The sequence below is a fragment of the Bicyclus anynana genome, chromosome 26 (genome assembly GCF_947172395.1).
Source record: "Bicyclus anynana chromosome 26, ilBicAnyn1.1, whole genome shotgun sequence".
Classification (NCBI taxonomy): Eukaryota; Metazoa; Arthropoda; class Insecta; order Lepidoptera; family Nymphalidae; genus Bicyclus; species Bicyclus anynana.
In genome coordinates, this window is record NC_069108.1 from 3780429 (window position 1) to 3806115 (window position 25687).

General features: G+C 34.8%; 1 protein-coding gene and 2 long non-coding RNA genes across 6 annotated transcripts in view; 1 reads left to right on the plus strand and 2 right to left on the minus strand.

Annotated features, from left to right (window-relative positions):
- Positions 1 to 16: 16 nt before the first annotated feature.
- Positions 17 to 12975, minus strand: LOC128199529 (uncharacterized). Of its 3 annotated transcripts, none has more exons than XR_008252149.1 (3): positions 12757 to 12970; positions 1252 to 1443; positions 17 to 265 (listed from the first exon to the last, which is right to left on the minus strand). It is a non-coding gene; the product is annotated as an uncharacterized LOC128199529 (long non-coding RNA). The 3 variants fall into 3 exon arrangements; XR_008252151.1 differs by lacking the exon at positions 17 to 265 and adding an exon at positions 330 to 357 and having other exon boundaries at positions 12757 to 12975; XR_008252150.1 differs by lacking the exon at positions 17 to 265 and adding an exon at positions 330 to 340 and having other exon boundaries at positions 12757 to 12972.
- Positions 12976 to 17207: 4232 nt separating this feature from the next.
- Positions 17208 to 18763, plus strand: LOC112049499 (uncharacterized). Its single transcript, XR_002887094.2, has 2 exons — positions 17208 to 17542; positions 18349 to 18763. It is a non-coding gene; the product is annotated as an uncharacterized LOC112049499 (long non-coding RNA).
- Positions 18764 to 22810: 4047 nt separating this feature from the next.
- Positions 22811 to 25687, minus strand: part of LOC112049480 (zinc finger protein 271) — a 48063-nt gene continuing 45186 nt past the window's right edge. The window contains exon 7 of one of the 2 annotated variants that reach the window (XM_052889518.1): positions 22811 to 25609. In XM_052889518.1, the coding sequence (XP_052745478.1) occupies positions 24117 to 25609 (1493 nt within the window). In that variant the 3' untranslated portion in view covers positions 22811 to 24116. The remainder of the gene's footprint in view (positions 25610 to 25687) is intronic. The other variant, XM_052889523.1, reaches the window with a different exon arrangement.

Sequence of the window (25687 nt, forward strand, 5' to 3'; positions counted from 1 at the left end):
TGCAAAAAATAAAATCCAAGGTTATTAACAAATTTTAATTTACAAATATAAAAAAAAATATATTATAAAAAATATAAAAAAATGTTTTGGTTAATAATATTCGATTAAACGAGCGGCGCGCGACTCTCGCCTGAATTCGCCGCGACGTAGGGGTGCAGGGTACATTGTACTTATACGTTTTTCTTAAAACGCGGAGTGAGCCAGGCCTGCCGCCGGTTCGGAATTCAGGTTCTGCTAAGAGCCGGCATGAAACTCAACAGTTGCTCTGTTTAAAAAAAAAACATACAGTATTATAATTTACAATTTATAGCAACATTACAATCTCTTATAGTTTGACTTCCTGTGTGAAGATGGAAGCTATCATCATCATTATCAACCCATTCGGCTCACTGCTGAGCTCGAGTCTCCTCTCAAAATGAGAGGGGTTAGGCCAATAGTCCACCACGCTGGCCCAATGCGGATTGGCAGACCACACACACGCAGAGAATTAGAAAATTCTCTGGTATGTAGGTTTCCTCACGATGTTTTCCGTCACAGTTAGTGACAGTGACAGTCATGAAGACAACATGAGCGGAGAAGGTGAGTGTTATGTTAATTGATTGTCAAGGAATAGGGATGATAACACTTTTTTAAATTGTATATAAATTAAGAGTATGCTAATAATAAAGCAATTTTGTAAAAGCAACAGGGTATCTGCGATCATTACTTTCGGAGCTACAGGGATTTAAAGGGTCAGATTTGCGGCGCTGCCGCGGATCCCTGAAAAACGCTCCATACAAAATGGCACGAACTAATGACGCGTAGGTAATGTAATGATCGTTAGATTTGTATGTGCGTACAAACAAAATTACTAATATCTTTGTTATTTGTGGGTTTATGTTTATAGTTTATATATTAAAAAATGTCACATTCAATGTAAGGAAGCTAAAACTGTATGAATTTTCATCTAATTACGATTTAAGATTTTTAATAGATTTTGAAATTTTATAATCTCATTTATTTTGCAAATATCCAGTCAATCTTTGCTTTTTATGTATAAATTAGTTAACATTGACCTTATTTACACAAATGTATAATAAAAATCAATATATTCAAACCTAGTCATCATCCCCATTCCTTAACTCTACATACATTAGTCTGAAGTCCTGGACTTTGCTCTTTTTCTCTCTGCCAAGAGATGGACTCGGCGACCTCACAGTGAATCAATGGATTGCTAAGATATTTCTCTCAATATAATATATAGGTACTTACTTTTTATATATTATATTTTAATTTTGGGTTGGTATTGCATTTTCCCGTAGCCTTGTTACATCTAATGTTTTATTAAAACTGTTTTCTTCAAAATGTAGAGAACAGACAAACCATTGTTTGTGTCGTGGATTTATGTTTTCGATCCCAATAACATTTAACCACTTTTGTCTCAACTTCTCATTCCTTGGCATCCTGAAATCAGAAATAGTACATCTTAATATATATAAATCTCGTGTCACAATGTTTGTCCTCAATGGACTCCTAAACCAGTTAACCGATTATAATAAAATTCGCACACCATGTGCAGTTCGATCCAACTTGAGAGATAGGATAGTTTAAATCTCAAATTATAGTCGCAATTTTAATTTATTGCTAATTATTTGTCTCTATATACAACGTGTCCCAAAATTCAACGATAAGCGGGCGCCAAAAGATTGACCTGCTCATGAGCACTTAAGGAAAAATAATAAAAAAAATATACCTAAATTTTTTTTTTAGTTACAAAATAAATTTTAAAATTCTTTGAAAATTTACACCTTGTATGATATTTTGAACTACCGCAGCTACAATTTCTTAAATATGCTTAAGATTTTTTTTGTATCGGAACCTAAGTAGTACTACTATTCACCACAACTCTTAAAAACACCACAATGCCCGCAGTTTTTACACAAAAAAATATCAAAATATTTTTTTTCCCTCAAATTTTTAAAGATTTTTACTTTCAGTCTACTTTGACTCATGGTCTTGCAAAAAAAAGTATGAACACCGCTATGGCAAGTTATTTTCAAAGTTGACGCAACTAATCAAGATTTCAAAATAGTATAATACCCTAGGATAACTAGTCGCAAAAAAAAAATATGCGTACCATTTGTAAACAAGAACTAAATTTCTAAAATGTTTTTGCTCCTAGAAATCACTTTTACTTTATGCACAAAATGATGTGAGTCATACGTTGCAATTTCCTAGAATTTTAATGGAACGAACGATAACATTTAAAAATAAGAGAGAGAGAGAGAGAGAAAGATAGCGATAAGTATACGTTAGAGAGGGATAGACAGATGTTCTTTGTTGAATGACAATGATGCAGGTAAAGAAAATCCTGTTCCCAGCAAGTCAGTACGCTCTGCTCCTTTGTTTACTGCGCAACTTTCCGTATTCAATTGACGTGGCTCTCGTACTAACGACTTTTGGCTTTGCATTTTGGACTGGACTTAAGTGATCTGCAAACTGAACTGACCTGGCATTATTTTGGACTGTGCCTGTGTTTTGTGAATTGGACTTTTGGTGTATTTTGGACTGTTTAGCGTTATCATGCCGCAACCATACACGCCGATGGAATACGCTAACATGCATCTCATTTATGGAGAATGTCGGTGCAATGCTAACGCTGCTAGCAGATTGTATCGAGAAAGGTACCCAAACGCTCAAAGATATCCAGATTATCGGGTATTTATGAATGTGCATCAAGCGTTTTCGGAGGGTCGTTTGCCGTCAGCTAGAAGAAACGCTGGAAGACCTAGATCGGAATGCGATGAAGAAGTTCTCAATGAAATAAACATTGATTCAACTACCTCAGTGCGTGCCATAGAAGCAGCTACGGGAATCCCAAAAAGTTCAGCACATCGAATACTAAAACGTCATCGGCTACACCCATATCATTACAGACGTGTACAAACGTTACTATCACGGGACTATCCACTGCGGATCGCATTTTGCCGAGTGATGCTTCAAAAGCATCGGGAAGATCCTCAGTTCTTGGATAAAGTACTATGGTCGGATGAAACAACCTGCAAGAAAGATGGCTATTTAAATCTTCACAACCTACACAGCTGGAGCAATGAGAATCCGCACCTGATGAGAGAAGACAAATCCCAATATCAATTTAAGGTCAACTTATGGACGGGCATTTTAAATGGAAAAGTGATTGGGCCTTTTGAATTACAAGGAAACTTAGATGGGGACAGTTATTTGAACTTTTTACAAAATGATTTGCAAGAATTACTAGAAGACGTCCCCCTAAGCGACCTTCAAAATATGTGGTATCAAAATGATGGTTGCCCAGCTCACTACGCTCGTCCTGTGAGACAATACCTAGACCACGAGTATCCGGGGCGTTGGATCGGGCGACTTGGTCCTATCCTATGGCCACCCCGATCACCCGACCTAAACCCCCTGGATTTCTTTTATTGGGGTTGTCTCAAAGACAGGATCTACGCAAAACCGATTACGACATTGGACGAGCTTCGGCAAAAAATCACTCAGGCTGCGGCACATATCAATGCTAGAAGATATGCGCGAAAAATAAAACGGTCGTTTTTAAGGCGATGTCGTGCCTGTATTAATGCCGGTGGAAAACAATTCGAACATTTACTTTAATGTTGTGTAATTAAAATAACAAACACATTTTTGGAACATAGTAAAATTTATTACTAACAACAAGAACAATTAAGAAATTTGGTTCTTGTTTACAAATGGTACGCATATTTTTTTTTGTGACTAGTTATCCTAGGGTATTATACTATTTTGAAATCTTGATTAGTTGCGTCAACTTTGAAAATAACTTGCCATAGCGGTGTTCATACTTTTTTTTGCAAGACCATGAGTCAAAGTAGACTGAAAGTAAAAATCTTTAAAAATTTGAGGGAAAAAAAATATTTTGATTTTTTTTTGTGTAAAAACTGCGGGCATTGTGGTGTTTTTAAGAGTTGTGGTGAATAGTAGTACTACTTAGGTTCCGATACAAAAAAAATCTTAAGCATATTTAAGAAATTGTAGCTGCGGTAGTTCAAAATATCATACAAGGTGTAAATTTTCAAAGAATTTTAAAATTTATTTTGTAACTAAAAAAAAAATTTAGGTATATTTTTTTTATTATTTTTCCTTAAGTGCTCATGAGCAGGTCAATCTTTTGGCGCCCGCTTATCGTTGAATTTTGGGACACGTTGTATATATAAAAGAAAGTCGTGTTAGTTACTCCATTTATAACTCAAGAACGGCTGAACAGACATAGCTGAAAATTGGCAGGGAGGTAGTTTAGAGTCAGGAGAAGGACATAGGATACTTTTTTTTTTGTAGTGGTAGGGCAGGGTAGGGGTAGGGGTAGGGTAGGGTAGGGGTAGGGTAGGGGTAGTGGTAGGTTTATGGTATAAGGATATGGTAGGGGTAGGGTAGCGGTAGGGTAGTTGTAGGGTAGGGTAGGGTAGGGGTAGGGTAGTGTAAGGGATAGGGAAGAAGTGCAAATAAATAAATTAATAAGTAAAGCGAAGCTTGAGCGGATCTGCTAGTCTATATCTATACTAATATTATAAAGAGGTAAAGTTTGTAAGTTTGTCACATTTTTTAAATGGGGTAATCTTCGGAACTACTGGTCCGATTTTAAAAATTCTTTCACCAGTAGAATGCTACATTATCGGGGAGTGCTATAGGCTATATTTTATTTATTGGTATCATATATATTAGCCGAGTTATCACAGTTTTTGTCATACAGGTCGGACTGAAAATCCTCTTAAACAGACTTATTCGCATGCGCTGCCTTAACTATTGTGTAAAATTGAAATTAATGTATGGAGACTTTATATATCTTTAAAAGTCCTACAAAAAAGTCCGCGACACCATATATCTATCTTCTATATATTAGCAGATATAGTACCTTTTGTGTTTTAAAAATTATTAATTTTATATACTTAGGTTTACGTCATTATTTATACAACTAAACTTTAATCCTTATTAAAATAAATTATTTAATAATCACAAGGATATTATGGAGATAAGATTTGCCCTTTACAGTATGTTAATTACTTAAATAGTTTCGGAGATAATACAAAATTTCTAAAAGACGCAGAAATTCCGCTATATGACGCCCGGCGCTTTCATTTCCGTAGTTCCCGTTTCCGTGTGAATATGGGGATCAAACATAGCCTATGACACTCGCAAATAATGTAGCTTTCTATTGTTAAAACAATTTTCCAAATCGGTCCAGTAGATCCAGAGATTACCTCCTACAACCACACGAACTTTACCTCTTTATATTATTAGCATAGAAGTCTCTATTTCTCTTGGTCATACCACCATTCTCGAAGGACTGGACCGATTTTGCTAAGGGTAGGAGTAAGATAGAGAAGTTACAGGGTAGGGTAGGGTACGGGTAGGGAAGCGTAGGGGTAGTGTAGGAGTAGGGTAGGTTTAGGGCCGGGTTTAGGGTAGTGGTAGGGTAGGGGTAGAGGTAGTGTAGTGGTAGGGAAGAGGTACGGGTAGGATAGGGAAGTGGTAGGGTAGGGGTAGGATAGGCGTGATATAGGGGTACGGGTGGGATAGGGGTAGGGAAGGGATAGGGTACCGGGAGGTTAGGGATAGGATGGGGGTAGGGTGTAGGTAAGGTAGGGGTAGGGTAGGGTAGGGTGGAGGTAGGGGTAGGGTAGGGTAGGGTAGGGGTATGGTAGATGTAGGGGTTGGGTAGGGTAGGGTTGGGGTAGTGGTAGGGTAGGGTAGGGGTAGGGGTAGTAGTAAAGTTGACATCGAAATTTACGCGGACGAAGTCGCGGGCGTCTGCTAGTATATTATATTTTTATTTATCAATTAATTTATTGTTGTATAAAACTTGCACTATTATAGTGTTTTTCAGATAAAGATAAAGAAAGTTTGCTGCGATTCATGATAATAGTACCTACATATTATGAACCTCATAAGGCAACTGTCACCGTACTCTTGCTATCTGAAAAACACTTTAGCATGTTTTTGTCAACACTAATACTTGTATTATTAGAACAGAGTCACTCCACAGCTGAGTGGAGGGAAGTATGACTCACTATAAAATGAGCTAAGACCATGTTGTTACACTGTGTATGCCTTTCCATAGGAGTACTTTTTTTTAACCATTCGCTGCCCGCTAGTATTTTATAGAAAAGCCCCGTCTGCATTGAAGAAGCCGACAGTCAGGGAATGCGGTTTAAATCTACCGTTGTGAGCCATTTAAAAACTATTTATATTTCTCTATCGCGCGGAGCATGATACTGTGCTCGCCTATTGCCCTTAGTTTACTTTATATTTTTTTACATGTCATGTAACGGATACGATGGGCGACCGGTCGTCCATTTAGGAGCCAAATGGTTAATGTTCATTTGCTCTGCGTACTATTAAAGCTATGGAATGCACTCCCAGTTGACAAGACAAAAATCAAAATCCCTTGATATATTTGAAAAATCTGTTATGGTGTATTAAGTATCTTAATCATATTGACATATTTTATTAGAATATTTGTCTTATAACATATTAATGTATCAATGTTGGAAGATGAACTGAACAGTGCACACAAAACGATTAATGACCTTCAGTCACAATTACAACATTTTGAAACACAAAATACAAACAATCTGTATAATGAACTGCTTGCCTCTTCCACATCAGTCCCGGCGCCAATGCTTTGCATTGATCTGACTTGTGACAGCCCATGTGCAACCAAAACTTCAGCTATGCCACAATCTAGACATACTTTCTTTAATAGCCACAATAAAATTAAAAAATATATTAAAATTAAAAAAATAATCAAAAAGACTCAAAAACTAATTAAATTTCATAGCACAAATAAACAAAACCTGGCTTTAAGAAAAGAACGGTCACTATTAATAAAAAAAGTTAACACTTACTGTTCTTTACTTGAAAATTCCAGGGAAAAATATGAAAATGAAACACAAATTTTACAGTATGAATTAAATCAAATGGAAAATTCCTTGCAGGAAATAACTGCTAAATATGAGTTGTCTCAAAGTCAGATCCATGATCAGATCATAGCGGCTGAAGAGTTGTTAGCCTTAGGTACATACAATATGGCCCGTTTTGAATCATTAAGTAACAAATGCCAATGTTCAAATCAGGTACCTTCGGTTACCCAGGATTGTAGTGTTTTGTCTATTTCTGGATATATTGGCAAAAATGAGCAGTGTAATAATAATGTTATTCCAATTCCTTCAATCTCAGATAATAATTTAAGTTCACATAGTTTTAATTTGCCAGACAAAGCTCAAAAAAAGACTCTAATAATTTCTGATAAGTTAGGTAAGGATTTTGGCTCCATTATGAGCCATTACTTAAACCATTCAGTGACTAATAAATGTTTTCCGGGGGCTAGTTTTAGTTATTTAATAAATAGCATAAGTATAGAAAATGTAGTTGGTTACTCAAATGTAATTTTGATGTTAGGGAACAGTTCAAATATTAAAAGGCATCAAATTATAAAATGTATTGAAAAGCTTTTGGTATTACATAATAGAACCAAATGTAAATTTACATTATGTGCATTTCCATACCTTAAGTCAATTGCTAAAGAAAATAAGCATATCCATAACTTGAATCTTATGTTATACAACTTGACATACCATCACAGCGATGCATTTTTTTATTTTGACATGAATAAGTTTATCTCATCTTATTCGTTGACTAAAGATAATTTATATCTGCCAAAAAAATGTAAGCAGCATGTTGCCTCTCTGTTGGCTTACAACTTAAACGAGTCAGTTACAAGTGTTGTAACACAGTCTATTGACATTAATATGACATGTAATAATAGTAGTTATGTTTCTATTGACCAGAGTACGAATGATAGTACTGTCTCAATTGTTAATTGTAATTTAACCGATCCAGTTACAAGTATTGTAACGCAGTCTTTTGACATTTTTACAACCTGTACTAATAGTACAAATATTTCTATACCTGACCGCAGTACCAATCCTGGTACTGTTACAATTGAAAATTTTTTAAACTAGATACGACAACGGAGATGCACTGTAACATTAACCTTGTACACCAAAACATACAGAGCATCAACGGCAAGGAGTTAGAAGTTGAACTATTTGTAGAAAAATTCAATATACACATATTATGTATTACGGAGCATTGGCTCACTAACTCACAGCTGTCAGTTCTTAATATTAATAATTATTCATTGTCAAGTGTGTTCTTCAGAAGGGCTGGTCATGGTGGCTCCTTAATTTTCTTACATAATAACTTAAAATGTAAGGATAGAAAAGATATAGTTCGTCTTTCTGTGGAATGCATTGTTGAACTTTCTTGTGTGGAGTTGGAACAAATTATTATAGTATGCGTGTACAGACCCCCTCCTGCTGACTTTGATCAATTTGAAGAGGTAATGGAAGATGTAATGAGGCGATTGTGCACATCTTCCAAACAAATACTGATTTGCGGCGATTTTAATGTTGATATTCTAACAGAAAACTCAAAATCTGTTAGATTTCTTAACTTATTTAAATGTTTTGATTTGATGCATGCTTTTAACGAACCTACTAGGATAACCGCAACTTCAGGTACCTGTCTGGATAATATATTTTATAATTGTGTGCTTGAGAGAAAGAAGATAATAAATAAATTAAGCTCTGATCATAGTGGTCAAATAATTACTATCTTAAATAATAAAACCAATAGCAATCAATGGGTAAAGTGTAGGCCAATAACTGAAAGTAAATTAAAGCGATTCAAAAACACAATTATTTCTAAAATTCCAAGTCTTGCATTTGAAAATAATCATCCAGACATGCTCTTTGGTACACTTTTCAAGACAATAGACAGAGAGTTTAGTAAAATTTTTAACTTTAAACGCATTAATGCTAGCCAAAAATTAAAGTTTAGCGAATGGGCTACTGTAGGCATTTACAAAAGTAGAGACAAACTGTACGAGTTGTACGAGCAAAAACAATATACTCAAACGCGAACTTATTTAGATTATGTCAAAAGTTACTCAAAAATTTTCAAACGTGTTTGTATTCTTGCGAAATCGTTACACATCAAACAGAAAATAATTGAGTCTGAGAACAAGATACAAACCACCTGGAATATAATTAATAGAGAATCAGGAAAAATCAAACCGCGGGATATCAGTTTTGAATTAATTGTCAATGACAAAAAGGTAAACACTGATATCGAGGTTGTTAATGCCTTTGAAGATTTTTTCCAGAATGTTATCTTGTTAACTGATTCACTAGATTTGTCTGCTACGGAAGCCCAGAGACTATTAAGAGGCAATGTTAAAGAGTGCAACGTTCTTTTTGAATTTCACCACATAACTGTATCAGACATTAAAAAATCTTTCAATTTGTTAAAATTAAAAAGAACCGGAGATCTGTGGGGCATGTCAGTGAAAGTAATATCTAATATAATTGATGTAATTGCTCCCCACTTAGCTATTATTTTTAATGAATGCGTGGATTTGGGTATCTTTCCGAACCTAATGAAACATGGCAAACTGTTACCACTTTTTAAATCAGGTGACAAAACTGATGTTAATAATTATAGACCAATTACAATACTGCCAACACTTAGTAAGGTTTTTGAAAAAATCATTTTAAATCAACTTTTAAGTCATTTTAATTTAAATAATTTATTTCACCCTGAACAGTATGGTTTTACTAAAGGTCGCAGTACAACTGATGCAGGTGCTAAACTTTTAAAACATATATATGATGCATGGAAAATGCTAAGAATGCTATTGGTGTATTTTGTGATTTGTCCAAAGCATTCGATTGTGTTGACCATAACATTCTTTTACTTAAGTTAAGCCACTATGGCATAAAAAGTGTTGCACTTGATCTCATCGCCTCTTATCTTAGTGATAGAACACAAAAGGTATGCATAAATGATTCAAAGTCTCGCGGTTTTTCTAACACAATGGGCGTCCCACAGGGTTCAATTCTGGGTCCTTTTCTATTCCTAGTGTACATAAACGATTTACCACACCATGTTAGCGGCATCTGTGAGATAGTACTGTTTGCTGACGACACATCCCTAATTTTTAAGAGTGACAGAAGTAAAGATAATTCCGACGATGTAAACCGTGCCATATCGCATGTGTCGCATTGGTTCACTGTTAACAACTTACTTTTAAATGCAAAGAAAACTAAATGTATTGAGTTTTCATTACCAAATGTTATAAAATTAGATAAGTCTATAATGATCAATGGTGAAACACTAGAAATAGAGAATTCCACAGTTTTCCTGGGAGTGACCTTGGATTCTAAACTTCAGTGGGGTGCTCATATAGAAAAACTGTCAGGTAAACTCAGCTCAGCTGCTTTTGCAGTGAGAAAAATAAGACAGTTTACTGATGTTGATACAGCTAGACTTGTTTATTTTGCCTACTTTCACAGCGTAATGTCTTACGGTATTTTGTTGTGGGGCAAGGCTGCTGATATACATTCTATATTTGTACTTCAAAAAAGAGCAATTCGAGCAATATATCAACTAAAATCACGCGAGTCCCTTCGTCAAAAGTTTAAAGAAATAGGCATTTTAACAGTAGCCTGTCAGTATATATATAACAGTATAGTTTATGTAAGACAAAATATTAATTTGTACAAACGAAAAGGAGATCTAAACCCACGTCTTACTAGACACGGGCATAAGTTAGTTATTTCTGCATATCGTCTCCAAAGAGTTAAAAAATCTTTTGTGGGTTTGGGTGTACTCTTCTATAACAAGATCCCCAAGACTGTGATGGACTTGCCAATGCACAACTTTAAGCAATGTGTTAAAAAACATTTACTTAGTCGAGGTTACTACACTATTGATGAGTTCCTTAACGACAAAGGTGCTTGGAGGCCATTGGATCAGCTTCCACCTTCACACAGGAAATAAAACTATAAGAAATTGTAATTTAATTGTTATCAAATGTAAATTGTAATACTGTATGACTTTTTTCAAAAGAGCAACTGTTGAGTTTCTTGCCGGTATCTTCTCAGCAGAACCTGCCTTCCGAACCGGTGGTAGAATCTTTACAAATAGTCAACTGACGTGTCAAAAGTGCTTGTAAACTGAGCCTACTTGAAATAAATGAATTTTGAATTTTGAATTTTGAATTTTGTATATATATTTTATTTTATAAAATATTATTTCTATTAGTGTGTAATGTATATTTTTATAATGTACCACACCACCTACAATCCACATATTAATTTCCTAATATAAGTTCCTAAGACTAAGATTGCCTGGTATTTAACCCTTTTCTGTTTCCTATATAAAAATGTATATAAGAATCTATTATAGATATTAAGGGTAGGGTTAAGGTAGGGGTAGGGGTAGGAGTAGGGTAGGGAAGGGGTGGGTATACGGTAGAATTGCACATAAATCAAAGCAAAACTTGACCGAGTCCGCTAGTAAACTAGACTAACGCAGATCTAAATGTTACCACTGCAAAGAAGACGTGAAATACTTGACTTATGCTTTCTCCATAATTTTAAGGGTATCTTTGTTAGTCCCGCGTAGATATCCACACCACGGTACTGAGAAAGTGTTTCATATTCCTTTTATAAAGACTAACATTGGTAAGCAGGCCCCCATTATTATGTGCCAAATATAACGAATTATCAATACCATACTGGGTATCGACATCTTCCACAACTCTTTTAACATCTTTAAAAATAATGTGCATGACCTTTTTTTTTTTATAAAATAAAACATTGATTTAATTTAATATTTTAAATTTTATTTTGTAAAATTTAGAATAATTAAGTTTAAATATCTTGACAAATTTATATTTTTTTTAATTAACTTGACATATAATCTTTCTAACAAATTTGACATCTATATATATAAAAAAAAGTTTTGTTAGTTACTTCACTTATAACTCAAGAACGGATGAACCGATTTAGCTGAAAATTGGCAGGGAGGTAGTTTAGAGTCAGGAGAAGGACATAGGATACTTTTTTTTGTAGTAACATAATTTCCGAAGTAAACGTGGGAGATAATAGTTTAAAAACCTCCTTTCGTAAGTGAATCCATTCGTTTTTGTTTTCCCCACTTATTAAATTTTTTGTCGGGGTAGGGGTAGGGTAGGGGAAAGGTAGGGGTAGGGTAGTGGTGGGGTGGGGTAGGGGTGGGGTAGGGGTGGGGTAGGTGTAGGGTAGGGGTAGGGTAGGGGTAGGGTAGGAGTAGGGTAGGGGTAGGGTAGAGGTAGTTGAAAGTTCACATCGAGTTTCACGCGGACAAAGTCGCGGGCGTCCGCTAGTATAATTATATAAGTGTTGACATAAAATTGTATAAATAGAGTTAATATAAATATTATTAGATTTTTTTTAGGTGACATATTCTGTTTTTTAAAAGTATACTTGGCGTGCTTTATATAAATAAATAAATGTGCTGTGTATCAACGACTCGGGACTGGCCTCAGGTCTTCTCGTAGGTTTTGGCATACATACTTTGATCACATTATGAACTCATTGGTTTTTAAATACATTAATTAAATAACTGCGAACAGGCTTAAACAGTCGGCGTCAAAGTAGAAGGCTCCACTGAGATATCGACGCTTACTATAAATTAATTATGAATTCTATCGATATAGGTACACCACTATTATTTTGTTTATTTGAGAAAAAATAATGTGATCTAATTTAAATCGAACCTGAGCGAATATTTCATCATGTATAGGTTTTAAGAGTACATGTCATAATCGTAGCCACATAATTTGTAACAATCTTATATGTTAAAATGAAATCGAATACTAACCTATGAAATGTTAAATAAGGCTGATTTTTGCTTCTCAGCGAACTGCACTGCACATTATAACATTTATAGTTGGCATTTTGATACACAACACAACGCACTTTGCCACATATTATGGGCAGTGTCCAAAGGAGTAAATCACAAACGAAACGGCTAAAAAGAGTGAATTAATATCAATATTTAGAAGTGTCTTAGAACCATAGATTTAGAAATCGTATTTCGCAAAATATGTCTATTTGACTTTGCAGATTTCGTTTGACGCCACAAAACATCCAATATTTAATAATTAAGGCCGAATTGGCAGCCGACTATTTATCATGGCGTCACGAGTTAAGTGTTGCTGTTGCTGAAAACAACATAAACAAACATTTTGTCATCTCGTTTAACGTATACGATTCAGAATTTGTAAGAAAGAGACAGTTAGACATTTGGTACTGCTATATCGATTTTACTACAATGCTAATGCGAATGTATGTATTTAGAACAGTGTTGCCAGTTGGATCTTATGAGAAGTTACCCGAAATATTAAAAAGTAACCTTTTGACTACTACTACTCTTGCTTTTTGCGTTCCACAGCATGGCTAAACCACCATTTCAGCCTCTGGGGGCTAAAGTAATTTTTTTTTTTTAATATCTGTCTGTTACGAATACTAGCCAAGTACTAAATTACTACAAACCGAAGGAGATTTTACTCGTAAATAGAATCATCTTAAGTAAGGCCCTGATTGTTTGCCTTTTACTTATGGGATAAGAAAAATACAATTAAAGAGCAAGGATTTAAAAAACAATAGACGTTAATTTCTTAAATTCATACTTGATTTTTTTAAGAAATTCAATGTGACTGCAACTTGCTTATTTCGCAACGTCAATTGTAACGTTTTTCATTTATAGTGAGATTGACACAGAAACATCGATGAGTTCTTGAGCATTTGTCCGCATTTCTTGATTTAACGACCGTTCTGTTTTAGATATACGAAATTGTAAGTTAAGTGCAGTCAAAAAATCACCTAAAAGGTTACAAAACTTTCTGGCAACACTGTAGAATGTATGGAACTGTCCCCCCCCCCCTATTATCTATGTATCTAAGCCCCCCCTGTCTATGCCCCCTGTACACACAGACGCTGTCATCTATACTAATATTATAAAGAGGTAAAGTTTGTAAGTTTGTAAGTTTGTCACATTTTTTAAATGGGGTAATCTTCGGAACTACTGGTCCGATTTTAAAAATTCTTTCACCAGTAGAATGCTACATTATCGGGGAGTGCTATAGGCTATATTTTATATTGGTATCACATATATTAGCCGAGTTATCACAGTTTTTGTCATACAGGTCGGACTGAAAATCCTCTTAAACAGACTTATTCGCATGCGCTGCCTTAACTATTGTGTAAAATTGAAATTAATGTACAGAGACTTTATGTATCTTTAAAAGTTCTACAAAAAAGTCCGCGACACCATATATCTATCTTCTATATATTAGCAGATATAGTACCTTTTGTGTTTTAAAAATTATTAATTTTATATACTTAGGTTTACGTCATCATTTATACAACTAAACTTTAATCCTTATTAAAATAAATTATTTAATAATCACAAGGATATTATGGAGATAAGATTTGCCCTTTACAGTATGTTAATTACTTAAATAGTTTCGGAGATAATACAAAATTTCTAAAAGACGCAGAAATTCCGCTATATGACGCCCGGCGCTTTCATTTACGTAGTTCCCGTTCCCGTGTGAATATGGGGATCAAACATAGTCTATGACACTCACAAATAACGTAGCTTTCTATTCATAAAACAATTTTCCAAATCGGTCCAGTAGATCCAGAGATTACCTCCTACAACCACACGAACTTTACCTCTTTATATTATTAGCATAGAAGTCTCTATTTCTCTTGGTCATACCACCACTCTCGAAGGACTGGACCGATTTTGCTAAAAGTAGGAGTAAGATAGAGAAGTTACAGGGTAGGGTAGGGTACGGGTAGGGAAGCGTAGGGGTAGTGTAGGGGTAGGGTAGGTTTAGGGCCGGGTTTAGGGTAGTGGTAGGGTAGAGGTACGGGTAGGATAGGGAAGTGGTAGGGTAGGGGGTAGGATAGGCGTGAGATAGGGGTACGGGTGGGATAGGGGTAGGAAAGGGATGGGTACGGGGAGGGTAGGGGTAGGATGGGGGTAGGGTGTAGGTAAGGTAGGGGTAGGTTTGGGGTAGGATGGGGGTAGAGGTAGGGTAGGGTATGGGTAGGGTAGATGTAGGGGTTGGGTAGGGTAGGGTTGGGGTAGTGGTAGGGTAGGGTTAGGGTAGGGTAGGGGTAGTAGTAAAGTTGACATCGAAATTTACGCGGACGAAGTCGCGGGCGTCCGCTAGTAAATCATAAATCCTCATTTTTTTGTCAAAGAAGCTCTAGGTTCTTTTAACCAAAGATACCACAGGATGAAATTTTGGCTACTTTTTATTACGGGTCTGGCATCTGGACTTTTTCTTTTACATTTTTATTCAAATAATACTATTTGGTTTTAAACATAGAATTAGATACTTGTACCGAATCGTAAATATATGGTTTTAAAGGTTTTTAAAAGTGAAACACTACTTTTATTAAATAATTTAATTAATTTTTGGAACCTATTTCTAAATTTATTGAATGCATTATTTAACTTTTCGCTAATTTCAAAAGGTCCGAGAGCTGGAAAATCTAACGAGTAACAAGTTTAGCCTAACAAGTTAGCCATAACAAATTAGCGCTAACAAGTTAGCCCGATCTCATCTTAGATTGCACCATCACTTAATAACAGGGTGAGAGGGTCAAGGGCTAACTTGTAATAAAGAATAAAAAAAAACTGCTTTCGTCTTTACCCCTTTTTCGTGAAGTGCATTTTTGACCGCTCTGTCGCAGTTAGTAGAGCTGTAATAATTAATCTGGGTTAGATTCCAAGCTCGGGTCAGTTTAGGATTGTAAAAGCAACACAGGCACAACGGTGTCGTAGCCTTTTTTTTTTTTTTTTTATTCTTTACAAGTTAGCCCTTGACTACAATCTCACCTGATGGTAAGTGATGATGCAGTCTAAGATGGAAGTGGGCTAACTTGTTAGGAGGAGGATGAAAATCCACACCCCTTTCGGTTTCTACACGGCATCGTACCGGAACGCTAAATCGCTTGGCGGTACGTCTTTGCCGGTAGGGTGGTAACTAGCCACGGCCGAAGCCTCCCACCAGCCAGACCTGGACAAATTAAGAAAATCTCAATCTGCCCAGCCGGGGATCGAACCCAGGACCTCCGTCTTGTATATCCACCGCGCATACCACTGCGCCACGGAGGCCGTCAAAAAGCCGCTCGAGATACAAAATTCAAAAAATAATACATTCTCGAGTCAGTAGTACCGTACGAACCGTCGCATCAGTAATTTTCAATATTATTCAAGAAAAATGGCGTCTTATGTTTTTAAATATTTTAAAAACTGTTTAAAAAAAAAAAAAAGAAATAAGAAGGAGTATTTTTTTATTGGTAACTAGCGGACGCCCGCGACTTCGTCCGCGTGGAACTCGATGTAAACTTTCAACTACCTCTACCGTACCCCTACCCCTACCCTATGTTGAAATTTTTCCTGAGTTTTCTTTGCTATAAACCTCACGGAGCCCGAGACCTTTCCAACGAATGCAAAACCGTGGAAATCGGTTCGTGCGTTCTGGAGTTATAGCGTCAAAAAGGAAATCCCGACTTATTTGTGTATAGTAGATTATTGAAGTAATAGAATAAAGAATTGTTGTTATAGTATATTCAATAATCGTGCGAATTTTCTGACAGACGCTAATGTCACTTTGTAAAATAATGATATCATATTTATTGTCATAAGTGATAGTGATGTCTTGTTCTTTATAGGTAAAAAATAGTGCCTCAGATCATTCACTCTCAAAGAGGAATTTTGAACAGAAATGTCTATCATAACGCTTAGTGACAGACCGTTGAAAGAAAAATTGTGTAAATTATGTAATTGACCAATTTTTTACCTATTTGCCCCGAGTGCTTAGTCGGAGTTTATCAAACGCAATCGACGACGGCACCGTCGCGTAAATCGAATACACGTTAACTTTACAGTTTACGTTAGCAGCCTGAGTACGAGTATTATTTAGCTTTTCACGTTACGTAGTTTGCTCGTTTGTAAACGAAGTATAGGTATACGCACACAAAGGCATATAAAAAAATAGACGACTGATTATTTTTCCGATTCGGATACGATTTTGACGATAGCTATCAATTTGTCTAGAACTTTTTCTGTCTACGCACTTTGTAGTATAAATCAACCAATTAAAGATTGACATCTCTAATTAGGCAGTCTTGTGGATCCAGCGACTTTTCAAAATTAGGGTGGTAATAATATACTTTTGTTTTGTCGTTTTTCGTCTGTGGTCTTTGTTTACATTTGCTGAGAAGTGTGGTGTGACACAAATGTTAATGTACTCTATGGTGTGACAACTGACATTGACAATAATACTACAATTTTAATTTTTAATTCCAATTAAAATTTCTCTATATCTATAAATTATAAATATCAAATAAAATTTTAAACGACCATGAAGTGGAATAAATACTTTTATCGTCAATGATGATGACGTAGGTAGCATCATTTTCAGCACATGAAAACCCTTGCAAGTTATTCTCGAATGCAATAGGATTAAAACGAATTGTTCTAATGGAATACCTAATAGGTAGTTTGGACCGTAGTGGCTTTAGAAGATTGCAGGCATCAAGGGTTCTACAGGGTTCTACTTACATATAAGTAATTATAGCATGTACGTGTAAAATTCTGTAAAATCAAACGCCGTTTTTTTTTTGGCAGTTTTACCTTAAAATAGCAACAGACTTGCTTGTTTACTACTACTTAAGTTACTTTCGTACTTATAATATTAGTAAGGATTTATTTGTATGAAACCTTTTCTTGTATATATTACAAGCTTGGAGCTACCATATAACATCTGAACTATTATGAATATTGCCATAATAAAGCCAAGCACAATGTAACTCCTAAATTTCATCCAAATCCACTTAGTAGTTTGCAAGTTATAAAATTGTTTAACAACAATATTATTAAAAACTACAAGTATATACCTAAATTTGAACCAAATACTGCAAAATAATATAGACTTTAAGAATAAAATGGTTATTTTTAAGTGTCTCAGCATAATATATAAGAGCTGTGATAGCCCAGTGGATATGATCTCTGTGTGTGGGTGTGGGTTCGAATCCGGTCCGGGCATGCACCTCCAACTTTTCAGTTGTGTGCATTTTAAGAAATTAAATATCACGTGTCTCAATCGGTGAAGGAAAACATCGTGAGGAAACCTGCATACCAGAGAATTATCTTAATTCTCTGCGTGTGTGAAGTCTGCCAATCCGCATTGGGCCAGCGTGGTGGACTATTGGCCTAACCCCTCTCATTCTGAGAGGAGACTCGAGCTCAGCAGTGAGCCGAATATGGGTTGATGAGGCAGCATAATATAGTGAAATGCACTTGCTTATCTCGTAAATTAAGACACTAATAATTGATAATATTATAACTACTACATAAAGGTATTATAAACATTAATTATTTTTACAGATGCAACCATGTATGGATGGTGGAGGTGCATATTTAATTTGAAATTCACCCAGCATAATTATAACACCAACTAGACTGAATATTTGGAATACTTTCAAAAAACTCCTTATAAAATATATTATTTTGGAGAAACTAAGAGAAAGATGAGTTTTATACATACTTGCAGACTAAGGATTACTCATGAAAGCCTTTTTAGTTAAAAATTTTCGTTGGGTTTTTAGATTAAAGCCAGTTAAGCAGGATGTACTTATTGTGTGGTTACATTACATGATTGTCTAATAATAAAAGGATAAACTTTTTAAACTTTTATTTTAAACCGTTAATATTTATAACAAACATAACTTCAAACTTATATCAAAGACCAATTTATAATGAAATTGCTTATGTTATGTACTGCACTTGTAAAAATAATTAACTAATTTCAATAACTTAAAGGTATGATTAATTAATTACCAAATAATGATGAATAAAAAATGGCACTTTTTAAATATTTTTATTTATTATTTTTACATAAATAGTCACTACCTAGTTTGAATAGTCAAACACAGCATAAATAAAATTAAATAGGAAAGTATACAAATAACTGCAAATTGTAAATCTCTAAAACGAATACCCATTTTTTAATTCCTAGGAATCTAATCTTTGCATGTGAGGAGCATATAGCAATATGCTGAGCTGAGACCTTTTTCTAGGTTTTGCCACATATTGCAGAGTATCTAGTATACTTTATGTGGTGTAGTACGAGGTCCATCAACCTCGTAACTCTTGAAGACGCTAGACGTACGAGGTTAATTGACCTAGTACCGCAGCAAACGTGTTAAATTAATTATAGTTACACCTAGCAGTTTCTTTCGCGCAGATACCATTCCCGTGGGAATACAAGAATATAATATAGTCTAGTCTATGACACTCACAAATAACGTGGTTACCTATTGATAAAATTCTTCGATTCTGTAGCCGTTAATGTTGCCGGTAACACTATCTGCACCATCACTTTTATTATACAAGAATATTTGCCATAATATCCTTTTATTTTATTATTTTCCTTTTCCCCACCAACTAGTACTTATTATACCAACGTTCCTTTTCCTCTCGCAACTAGTCAGAAAATACTGTAATAGGAGTGGGTACCACGATAGTCCAGCGGGCCGGGATCAAACCTTCTCCGATGAGTCCGAACGCTATTGAGGCTTTCATTAGTGAAATTACTGTAACGTAAGCCCAAGAACAAATGGTTCTTTGGTAAAGCAATGCCTCTTATATCTGCGTCTTCGTAAGGCTCCAATACATGGAGCTCCTGCGTCTTACTTGGCGTTCTATTTTCTTATTCGTCCTTTTCCAATTAAAAAATAGTGCTTTAATATAGTTTTACATTGTTAACTCTATTTAGATATTTACTTTAAATCGTATTCATAATTTGTTTTCACTCGTGTCTCACCATGAAATTTCAAGTGACAACTTTTTTGACGCGTTTTTCAATCGAGTAGTTAATTTACTATTCGATCTGTCAAAATGCGCAACTTATACTCAGCCACAAACGTCAAAAACGTTGCTTCAACCAATGAGCATTATTCACTTTTCACCGCGTTAACGTACGACTTTTCGACAGTGACGGCGTAAACTCATACTAACTAACTTTGCTGTCTCTCCATGCCACTAGATGGCGCTGTTTCAATTCCTTACAATGGGGATGATGACTAGGTTTGAATATATTGATTTTTATAATACATTCCGGTAAATAAGGTCAATGTTAACTAATTTATACATAAAAAGCGAAGATTGACTGGATATTTGCAAAATAAATAAGATTATAAAATTTCAAAATCTACTAAAAATATTTTATCGTAATTAGATGAAAATACGTACAGTTTTAGCTTCCTTACATTAAATGTAACATTTTTTAATATGTGAACTATAAACATAAACGCAAAAATAACAAAGATATTAGTAATTTTGTTTAAACGCCCATATAAATCTAACGATCATTAATTGCCTACTACGTCATAAGTGCGTATCATTTTGTATGGGGCGTTTTTCAGGGATCCGCGGCAGCGCCGCAAATCTGACTCTTTAAATCCCTGTAACTCCGAAAGTAATGATCGCAGATACCCTGTTACTTTTACAAAATTGCTTTACTATTAGCGTACTCTTAATTTATATACAATTTAAAAAACTGTCATCATCCCGTGACCGTAACAGTATGAAAACTCCGACTAGGCACACAGATCTCTGAGGGTACGACTACTTCCGATTTGAAAATTTAGAGTACCTAATGAAATTTATAATAAAATTCTAAGAATAAAATATTTATTGTACAAAAAAAGTGTTATTTAGTTACAAAATCCTCCTCCATCCTCATAAACTTAGCGTTTTTGGGAGGATGGCGGGTTCACTAGTATGCTAATTATTATCTAGTAGCGGATCCTGTCAAGCTTCGCTTTGACTCATTCCCTACCCCTACCCTATTCTACTCCCACCTTACGCCTACCCTACTCCTACCCTACTACTACCCTACCCCTACCCTACATCTACCCTACCTTACTCTCACCCAACACCTACCCTAGCATACCCTACTCAACCTTACCCCTACTCTAAGTAAGTACCCTAAGTCAGGCAAATCGGTCCAGCCGTTCTTGAGTTGTAATTATGTATATGTAACAAACCCGACTTTCTTAATTATATAGATACTAATATTATATAGCGGAAAGATTTGACTGTTTGTTTGCATTGAATAGTCAATGACTATTCAAATGTTCAACTCTGTGATGGTCGAAAAACTACAATTTCAAACAAATATCTAGCGCCTAAGCCAACACAAACACTAAGTTTAGAATCATCTGATGATGAAAATAAAGATGAAGAAAAGGTAGAGTCAGAAAAAAAATAACGATATCGGATCGACTCTAATATCGGAGCCCCGAAGATCAATGAGGGTGCATACGGTGCTATACTGAGCAGGGACCAATGTGTTGAAATTGGAACTCCTTTGATATTTCTTTACGTTTAATCTTAAGATAAAACATTTTTAACCGGCTTCAAAAAGAAGGAGGTTCTCAATTCGGTCGGTATTTTTAAAATTTTTCTACTTTAAATATTTTAAAATTGATATATAATTTAAATTAAATTTGATATGAGTCAACTACCCTATTTGTATTAATAGAGAAACTTAAATAAAAAGTAAATTTTATAGAGATAGTAAAAAATCTTTGCTATTGTGTATTTTTTTGGAGTTTACTCCTTAAGAATCGATTTTTTATATATAAGGCGCCCGGTATGAGAAAAATCCGAGGGGTAAACCAACTGAACTAACGAAAAAGTGTCACGTTTTTGGTGCGCACCTTTAGTGCGCAACTTTCTAATTTAGCTGTGAGTGTATTGAGACGTACATAGGGTATGCTGTATAGGCGACTATACCTATATACTATATGTTATTGGGCTTGTTTGTTTCATGATTATATCATTGTAAGAGTAAAATATATAATGTGAAGTATATTATAAAGTCTATTAGTTATTTTACAATTCTATACATTTAGTCTTCTTTAACATAAGTATTACTAATTTTCATTCGTTCTTTAATAATTCCGGAATACAATAATACCGAAGTAGGTGACTTACTTACGCGGACGAAGTCACAGGCGTTGCTAGTCATTAATACAACATGAAAAATCTGATCTATTAATTAAAAGCATTCATTTAATTTTGTTTGTCTCAGTTATTAGTCAAATTAAATAAGGTCTTAGAATAATTTTATTTTTATCACTGTGACTCAAAATAGGTTTTACGTTTATTATTAATATTAAGCCTTAGACTGAGAAATTTCTTAATAAATAACAGATGTAACTGTTATGTATTAAAATTATGTACTAATTTGGATCAGAACATATTGAGTGAATGATGAATGAATGATCGTTCACTTTGTCACATCACTATTTTTGATTCAATAAAAAATGGTATCACAGGAAACTTCAAAAGAGATCGCTGAATTCATTATTCGACTAGTGTTAAATTTTGAAATACAAATTATGAAAAAAGTTTCCATAAGCGGTTGTCAAAGAGACGTGTGGCGCTTTTTTTAATGGATTTCACCTTGTACTGAATCGTAAATCTATGGACTTCACCGGCTTCAGTACGTTGCTTGTAAAGACTCACTCTGGTTACTCTGTGGATACGGGGTACAAGATTGGACCTGATGTGGACCATTTCCTTTGCCAGTTTTCCTGGTAAACGCGCTTCCATCTTGTCGGAGTGCTTCTTTATAATAAGCACTCTGCGATTTTATGCAAGTAGATAGCCCAGTGGATATGACTTCTGCCTCCGATTCCGGAGAGCGTAGGTTCGAATCCGGTCCGGGGCATGCTCCTCCAACTTTAAGGTTGTGTGCATTTTAAGAAATTAAATATCACGTGTCTGAAGCGGTGAAGGAAAAACATCATAATAATTAATATGAAATAAAACAGCTTAATTGTGTTAATAACATAATTTTATTTATTTATAAAGATACGTGTATTGAATAACATCATTCATCTTACAAAAAATATTTACATCGAAATCTCGACTACAATTCCTGAGTTATAAACATTAATCTACATCTACATTTTACACCTAATAAATTTTAACTAACTTCTTAAATGAATGACGATAAATTTCATTTTAATAAGCTTAGACCAATTAAATATACAGTTAATCTTAATACAAAAATTAAATCTTAAGTTAATCTCTTTAATTACACATTAAAAAATTATTATGCAATAAATTTTTATGCTTTAATTTATTATGCTTTAATTTAAAAAAAAATATGTTATGCTATACTAAAATTAATTATACTAAAAAAGAAACAATGCTTAATTTATATATTTGATGCGTTTATTACGTACTTATCTAAAAAACCATACCATACCATACTAAAAAATAACAACGTGAGAATTAAAAAACTAAAAATAAAATTACATAGTCATATTCATATCATATATACAAAGGTATTTACAAATTTACGCAATAGGCTACTTGCCTCTTTTGTAAACAATGTTTAAACTGAATTATGGAAGTATTATAAGCTATATTTATTTTCCCGTCAATAATAACCAGAAAAAAAAATATTATAAATGAAAATCTACGTAAGTTTTTTGCAGCCGAAACACAACACATTAACAAGTGACGTCATTCATAGACATCACAGCGTGATTGGCGTTTGCAGTTATGTGATATATCACGTCACCGCAAGCGCCAATTACAAACCGATGCCTTGTAGCGAATGACGTCACAGTTTATGATTTGCGTTTGCGGTGACGTAAGACCTCTTTAATCCGGCCCTATCGCAAAATCGGTTCTTAGTGGATACCTACTGAATACAAACTACTTCCCTGGCAAATTTCAGCTTTGAACATCGAGCGGTTTTCGAGATTTCGTGATGAATGACCTTTCGCATTTAAATAAATCATGAAAAAAAAATACATAATATAATGTTATTTAACATATTTTAAAATTCAACCTCAAAACAGGGATTGCTATCATCATATATCATCGGAGCTCACCAGCTGTCTTCAGGTCCCGGCTTACAACTATAGCAAAAACATTACCCTCCTTACGCATTCGGGTAAAAAGTGTCGTTACAACTTTTGGTCTTAATTTTTTCCGTGTGGCCCACTTCTGCAACGCGCAGATAAGGAACTTCGTTCCAAAACTTATGCACGCCGGTTTACAAAGAGGAAAGCTTTTCATGAATGTTTTCATGTCTCAAAAAGCTACTTTTAATTTTTAATTAGCTTTGATTACGCTGTGTGAGTTCGCATATGATACACTAAATGAGTCTTTTGAGAAAATTTATTCTCACATACCTGACAAGAATAAGGCTTTTCACCAGTATGAGTTTGCATATGGCGCACTAAATGACCCTTTTGAGCAGATTTATAGTCACATAAAGCACAAGAATAAGGTTTTTCACCATTGTGAGATCGCATATGTATCGTTAGGCGACCTTTTAGAGCACATTTAAACTCGCATAAGTTACAAGCGTATGGTTTTTCTCCTGTATGAGATCGCATATGTAAAACTAATTGACTTTTCCGAGCACATTTATATTCACATAAGGTACAAAAGATATTTTTCTCACCAGTGTGAGTTCGCATATGACGATGTAAGCTGCTGCTAAGAACACATTTGAACTCACATAAATTACATGAATGTTGCTTCTCAGCAGTGTGAGTTCGCATGTGTCTCATTAATATGCTATTTTGAGAACACTTATAGTCGCACAAATTACATGAATATGGCTGCTCACCAGTGTGAATTCGCAAATGACACACTAAATAACTCTTTTGAGTAAATTTATGTTTGCATATGTCACAAGAATAGGGCTTTTCACCAGTGTGAGTTCGCATATGTTTTGCTAGGTTACTTTTTAGACTAAATTTGAACTCGCATATATTACAAGTATATGGCTTTTCTCCTGTATGAGATCGCATATGTAAAACTAATAGTTCACTTCGAGTACATTTATATTCGCATAAGGTACAAAAAAAAGGCTTTTCACCAGTGTGAGTTCGCATATGAATTACTAAGTGACTACGTTGAGCAGATTTGTACTCGCACAACTTACATGAAAATGGCTTCTCACCAGTGTGAGTTCGCATATGACTCACTAATATGCCATTTTGAGAACATTTGTACTCGCACAAATTACATGAATATGGCTTTTCACCAGTGTGAGTTCGCATATGACACACTAAGCGATATTTAGTAGCAAATTTGTATTCACATAAATTACATAAATATGGCTTCTCACCAGTGTGAGTTCGCATATGACTCACTAATAGGCTATTTCGAGAACATTTGTACTCGCACAAATTACATGAATATGGCTTCTCACCAGTGTGAGTTCGCATATGACGCACTAAGTGACTTTTAGTAATATATTTACATTCACATAAGTTACATGAATATGGCTTTTCACCAGTGTGAAATCGCACATGTTGTAGTAAATGACTTTTGTAGGTAAATTTCAATTGACAAAACTTGCAAGTGAATATTTTCTGTTCAGTATGCGACTTCATGTGTTTAACTAAAAGTGACTTTTGTTTAAACACATTTTTGCAAACATCACAAGTAAACAATTTATTCTCACTATGTGCCCGTAAACTGTTAACTGCTAATTCGGTGTGTAATTTATTGTCATATTTCAAGCCAGGTTCACTTTGTAAAGCGTTTGAATTGTCTTCGTCTGTATCGTCTTCGTTAGGTGCAGTTGTCACAGGCCAAGGGATACCTGTAAGATATTTTATTGTATGTAATTCAATTTTTTACTCGTACTTTAAGACTTTTGATAGGTTCATTAATAGGATAA